This window comes from Pteropus alecto, unplaced genomic scaffold, assembly GCF_000325575.1.
Source record: "Pteropus alecto unplaced genomic scaffold, ASM32557v1 scaffold111, whole genome shotgun sequence".
NCBI lineage: Eukaryota > Metazoa > Chordata > Mammalia > Chiroptera > Pteropodidae > Pteropus > Pteropus alecto.
In genome coordinates, this window is record NW_006431915.1 from 5,265,925 (window position 1) to 5,272,906 (window position 6,982).

At 39.9% G+C, this 6,982-nt stretch overlaps 1 protein-coding gene across 1 annotated transcript in view; it reads right to left on the minus strand.

Moving 5' to 3' along the window:
• The window catches only part of SVEP1 (sushi, von Willebrand factor type A, EGF and pentraxin domain containing 1), a gene marked incomplete at its 5' end in the record, with an annotated part of 145,705 nt that overhangs the window by 114,578 nt on the left and 24,145 nt on the right, over nucleotides 1-6,982 (minus strand). Inside the window, one exon of the mRNA XM_025041263.1 lies at nucleotides 5,812-5,988. Within this exon, the coding sequence (XP_024897031.1) occupies nucleotides 5,812-5,988 (177 nt within the window). The remainder of the gene's footprint in view (nucleotides 1-5,811; nucleotides 5,989-6,982) is intronic.

Sequence of the window (6,982 nt, forward strand, 5' to 3'; positions counted from 1 at the left end):
TTAAAAAAATCTTAAAAACTTCTTACCATGTGCCTTTATGCTAGCGGTCCTGTGGTGTCCACAGCAGATATGGAAATCATGCAGTGGTCTAAGATTTCAATAATGAGTTCTCGTCCATTTAAGATTCTGGTATTCAAGTTGATCTCTTACCCAACCCTTTCTCCTGAGCACTTACTATGGGCTCTGAAGGCGAGCAGTGGGGATGCAGAATGAATTAGAAAGTTCCTGCCTGTTAGAATCACTACTCTGATGTAGTAAGAACAAAGACAACGGTTGGGTGCAGTGGGAGAGGGAGCCAGAAGCAGCATGAAAAAAGGTCTGAGGAATGAAATCGCGTGGTATCTGGGGAAACTATAACTAGTTCCAGCTTTTAGCTCAAAGGGTGAAGAGAGATCAAACCACGTAAAGCCTTTATATCACAGTAAGGGTCTTGAGAAGTTTATTCCGTGAACGAGTCTGGTTAAAAACATTAAGCAGATTTGTATTTTATAAAATTAATTTTCTTCTTTTCCTTTCTTGTATTAGGTTGAACCATATGATGCTGCTATTTTGTGGGTTGAAAATGACCAAATATTAAATATTGATGATTTCCTAAGGGTCAAACTAATACTTAACAGAATTTAAAATTATTTTTGTGTTTATTTGTTGAATGTCTATCACTATGGCTAGACTTTAGGCTCTGGAGTCAGACAACTGGGGTTCGTAAACCAGCCCTCTTACTGTGTAACCTTGGACAAGCTACTTAACTTCTCTGACTTTTCCTTATCTCTAAAATGAAAAAATACTCCAGAGAATTATTGTGAGCATTAAATAAGTTAGTATATATCAATGCTTGGAAAAGTATCTGGAATAGAGTGAGCACTATTTTAATATTAGCCATTATTATTATCATCATCATCAGTTATTATTGTTCTCATCATTATGAACATTATCATCATCATCACTGTCGAAATGCCTGTGTTAAATGTTCAGGATGAAGAAAATAATACTAGACCTAAAAAAGAAAGCAACACCTTCTTTTCCTTAGACTCCAGTTTTTCAGCACTCGTCTCTTAGCTAAAGTTCATTGACTAATCCTAGAAGGATATTTTCCCAACCCTGTCAACCTGCTAACATAGTGTTAATATCCCGGAATTTCTGAAGCATACGAAATATTTGCAGTATATGAAACTGAGTTATGTCGGGTAAAATCAGAAAGAGCAATAAGGACGAGAGGTTGGTGGTAGGGCTTGGGAGGTGTGCGCACGTGTGCGTACATGTGTGCATGTGTGCATGACTCTGTCTGTCTGTAGGGGGGAATTCGAAGAGAATTTTTAAGTCCAGAAGAGTCACGGTTTCTAAGGGAATGAGTGATGAGAAAAGGAAGATTTTAAGAACTGTTGTGGTCTATATGTCCTCATTTAGGAGTTAGAGAAAATCAAGTGAAGAACTTGCACTATTTTGAAATTTACTTCGGTTGCGGAACTGGATTTCCTTCACCGCAGTGCCTCTCAGACTGGACCACATGGGGGATGGCTTTATAAGTATTACAATTGTGTTTCAAATTCTCTTTTCCTAGCAGATTTTTTTGGCATTATTTAAATTCTGCCAAATATGGTTTCTGTGTTCAGTGCCATTATACAAGTGAATGACACACACATGAACAAAGCATCGTTTTACATTGCATTATCTATTTATTATAAGATTTTCGCTTCTGTAAAAGCCATAAGTACGTACTCTTCAAGACCACCAGCTGAAAGCACATGATTATTTTGAAAACAACTCAAAAGTTTTGAGTCAAAGGAAATTAAAAACCAGTTCAAACATACTAATGTCTTATAAAATTGAACTCTTTGGCAAAATATCACTTGATAATAATTTCTAACAAATATATTCAATCTTGCATTCCAGTTACGATGTTTATCATATGGAACAGATTCACAATTAAAAAAGTTTTGGGGGCAAAAGGGTCTTGTGCATGAATCAGCTGCTTACTGTGACTGTGATGCTTAGGCCATTTCGAGAGAAGTCACTGCCTTAGACAGGGTTTTGGGAGGTCATTGTTTTGAGGACCCATGCAAGCCACATCGCCAATCACAGGGAAAATGAGAAGGAGATCATAGTAGCATCGCGATCATCAGTTTTCTTTGAGGTCTCACAGGCACCTCTGAGACAGTCTGGTATGAAGAAAGGACCCCAGACTGAGACTTGGGTAACCTTAATTCTTCTTCAGCTCTGCCACAAATTTCCTGTGTGATCATGGGATGGAATTTCCTTGTCTCCCAAGCGAACGGTGAGAAAAACCCTTACAGTGAGCTCTAGTATTCTACTTTTCTATAAAATTAATTAACAAATATAATTTGCCTTCGCATATAAATTTTCTCTAATCAAGGCAAACAGCCTCCACTTTCTTCAACATTCAATGGCACAGTATCTCACTGCCATCTCTCACTCAGCATTCTTGATTTTCATTTGATACTTATTAGGTCAAACTGTTTTCCACCTTTGGTTGGTGCAAGATTTCTTGAGGGAATTTACCTGCATGTATAGATCTTCCTTATCCTCCCCATAGCACAAATTCTCAGGTTAGAACCACTAGTGCAGCCTAAAGAGAGTGAAATTTACAAAATATATGGTGTCACTTATCTTCACGGATCCATTCTTGAGGTAATTATTTTAACGTTCATTCATTAGTTTTCTCATGTGGATATTATTTCACAATAATGATTAATAATAAAACCTACCACTGAGAATTGATGTGTCAGATATTGTCCTAAGCAATCTAAGTATATTCTCTCAATTACTCAACTTTTTATCTTTATATCACGATTATATATACATATGCAGATACTTCTATATACATAGATATGTGTACATATACATATATGTGCATGTGCGTATGTATAACTATACCATTATTAAGCTAATTTTACAGAAGAAACTGAGAATCGGAAGAAATTAATCATCCAAAACCTCATAGTTTGTAATCATCAGAGGTTGAATTTGAGCCAGATCTTTCTTTGTTTTTAAACACTTTGAACACAACTCAGTTTCTGTGGAAAAGCAATATATACAAGCAGCTATTTTCAAAAATGCAAAATAAGTGGTGTGGTATCTTGGAAATAACACAGGACTTAGAGAAAAGTGTCCTGGGTCCTTCCCCAGGTCCTACTGATGGCTGGATATGCCATCTTGAGTAAACTACTCATCTTTCCTGAGATCTCAATTTCCTCTTGTAGAATGAGGGGTTTAGAGCAGATAATCTCTAAGGTTTCTTTTGGCACTCAAGAGGAATGATTTGCTTCGGAAAAGCATTGTTTCTATAATGAGTATAAATACCGAGAATTCCAGCTATTTAGAATGAAAGGTAACATTCTCTCATGGAGCAATAAAATAGCTATGGTCTACTCATCCTTTGGATTTTAGATTAGAGGGCACAATCTTAGTCTTCTCTAGAGCCCCTTCTTTATACCATGGGCATTTCTATTTAATAACATACATCATAGTTTGCATTTGTAAATTGATTTGTTGGTTAGATTGTAAGTTCCAAGAAGGTAGAGACCATGTCTGTCCCACCATTGAATTCTTATCCGGATTCGGTGTGGCATGGAGAACATGACATTTGTTGACTAAATAGATTTTAAAAGGCTCTCAGATTTTCAAAACAGGATGGTTTGCAGCTAATATTCCTTCCTGACTTTCCGAAACAAAAGAGCCTGGTGTTGAGTCCTTCATGTCATAGGAAGGATATAATTTATTTTCTCTTAATTCCTGGTATGCAGGTAGAGCCAATGATGAGCATTGCTCAATGCAACTATGCAAAGTCATAGAGTACATCTTGGAGTTCCAATACGACTTCTCCTAACACCTGAGAAACAAATACTGAAAATGATGATATGCACATATTTATATTGATGCAACTGTATCTAATGTAAATCTTGCATGTAAGGAGGTATTAAGCCGAGCTTACTAATTAAAAAAAAAAAAAAATGGATAAACTCATCCTTCTGTGCTTAATGTTCTTGGCTAGAACCAACAGCAAAAGTGCTCCTGTGCTCTCCACTGAGGCTCTACTGACAGGCTTGCCCAAGCTCATACATTTTACAGACTGCTGTGCCTTTCAACCTGGAATATTCAACCGGTAATAGCCACAGCTACTTGGGTAACTGGGGACAGTGGGTTTTTTAACTGCCCCCGTCTCTCTTCATGCAGCTTCTCCCCTGGGATGCAAGATTATAGTGCCATGGAGTAGTTGGGGCTGCAGCACAGAGTGGCTGAGGCTCTGGGCAGCCACACGGCAGTGGCTTATTGGCAGGGAGCAGTTCAGTCTGGGACCACACGGAAAGCAGACATGCTGACTACAGCATGGAGCAAGAAAATGAGAACTTCTGCCTGTGTTTGGTGGGCTAGGATGAGAGGAGGAAAAGAGGGGGTGTTGGGGACAGTGCCAAGCAGAGCTGTTGATGAAAGTGTGGGAAGATTCAAGGGGAGGCATTTTGCCAACTCAGAGGCAGTTGGGCTGATCCCCCCACCCCCCTTTTTTTTTTCTGCTTAAATGAGAAATCCTGCTGTGTGGAGTGGGAGCAGGGCCAAGAAAGGAGTGATTCTGCTGGGTGAGCATGGATGCTTGGACCCAGGAAGGCTGTGTCTGCCAGCTGGGACCAGGGCCAGGGGACAGAAGAGAAATTAAGGGAGGGGGCAGCAATAAAAGAGAGTAAAAGAGGAACATGAGAGGAAATGTCCTATGAGAAGAAGAAGAGAAGAAGAGCAAGCAGTTCAGGTAGACAGGGGAGAACCACATTTTTATGTTTCAGAGCAGGCCTACCTTTCAAATGTCAGAATAAAAGAACGTTAACATAAAACAAGCAATGATAGTATAAAGTAAACCTGCTGCTACTAAATTTTCCTGGTGGGTGTTAATTTCCATGGGAATGCATTTTCCCAAACAGCAAACCATGGAAAAGCTGTAAGTTATAAACATGTTGCTTTTAGGTCAAAAAGAACAAACAAACGAAAGGCCGTCACAGAAAAACCACATACTACTTTAAATATTAGATATTCTCTAAAATATAATGTAGAACACAAGAATCCTAAGTTGTTCTTCTTGCCTTTCTAATAAAATATTTAAAATGTAAAGATCCTCTGGTAAGGAAAGCTAGAGGAGGTTAAAATTACAAATGTTGATGAAGTGAATTTTATTTTGAAGTGACGTCACTTTTAGAGTTTTTGAAGTCCCTCTGTTGAGACTTGTGAAAAGCTGAAAGACCATCAAGTGAATGGCATATTTTTCTGTGACAATCTCACAATTTACACATGGCCTGAGGACCAGAATCCCACTGGCTTCAATCTCATACAGAGACAGAGGCATGTTTTAGTTTAAGTACCGAGGGGGCAGATTTGGCTATTGACTGATAACAAGTAAGAGATCCCAAATCCTCCCCCGCCTGGTTCTGAACCTACGCTTCTGGAGGCCTTGCAAGCTTCCCGTCTTCTTCTTGAAACTCTGTCACCACGTGAACAAGCCCAGACTGGCCGGACTAAGTCTGACAGGCCACATAAAAACAGCCTAGTAGTCCTAGACAGAGTCATCTGAGACTAGACTCCAGCCAGCTGTGCCCCTACAGGTAAGAGAACACAAGTAAGACCAGCAGGGCTGCCTACTCAGCCCACAGTTCATGACAAATGCAGGAGTTGACAGGGCCGAGATCCAAAGAGCTGCCCAGCTGACTCACAAGCAATAAGTACTTCTTGTTTTAAGTCATTGAGTTTTGGGGTCGTTTATTTACACAGCAACAGATACCTGACAGAATTACACACAAACTGGAGACTCACCTGCACATTCATACTGCAGACCTTTCCCGTAATAGCCCTTTTCACAGATGCACTCGAATTGACCTGTGTGTGTCCCACATTTGCAGCTCGCCATTCGGTCACAGCAGTCTCTGCCGGCTTCACACAGATAGGAGCAATGGGACATATCCTCTTGAATAAAACTCCCAGAAGGCAGATCTACCCATAACATACGATGGAGGATAATAAAAAAAAAAAATGAATTAACAGTTGAATGTTACTCTCTCTTGTTACTAAAATTTAAGTGCAAGCTGGAGAAAATATCTTTTCATATCTGTCTAGTCTAATTCCCACTGCTCCCCACTCCCACCCAAAGATGAAATGTGTTATTTGCGCTCCCATAGACTGAGGGTTTGTTTCGGCCGGTTAAGTTATTTCAGTCTGGGACCTCATCAGAAGTTCTGGAGGCCATGCAAGGTCAGGCAGAAATTAAGTACTTCGGCGAGGAATCTCCAGATGCAGCAGGAAGTAACGCAGTCAGTTCCACAGCTCACTCCTCTGGCTTCCACACCAGCAAAGCTCCGCTGCCTCAGTGTGAGGTCAGGCAGCAGTAACCAGATCTACAAAATCCTCGTTCAAATACATAAGAAAACTACAATCCTGACTGCTGCATAAGGGGGTTGCTTGTGAGCTACTGAATAAACAATAAATGGCATCATTCCCATAGTTATTTGGTTAAAGACTTAGATAAGGGCACCAAGAGAGTTGAATAACAGAACCAGAATCTGGTTTAATCTCTCATTTTTAAGTAAATTATCACACTTTCTGTAAATGGAGATCATACTGATTTACTTGAGCTGCTCTGAGGTGAGGCATGTTAGGAATTCAACAACTCAGGCAGAGTTACTCAGATAGTGACTTAACAGAGTTGTTGAATATGACTGATCCAGATTGGATGGCCCAGTATCAGGCAAACGATAAGTTCCATTTACTATGTTGAAGAAGTTCAAAAGTCTTAGCTCAAATTCCAATACTAGGTCCATGGTGCTAAGCCCAGATAGAGTGATGAGCCCATGGACTGTAAGGCACATGGACTGTAACTGAATACCTGGAAAGGAGATTGGTGATGGCTTCAATTATGGAACATCTGTCTCTACTCATGAAGACTCTGAACAATAGACAAGGTCAAAGTCAAGGGAAGATTCCAGCCCCA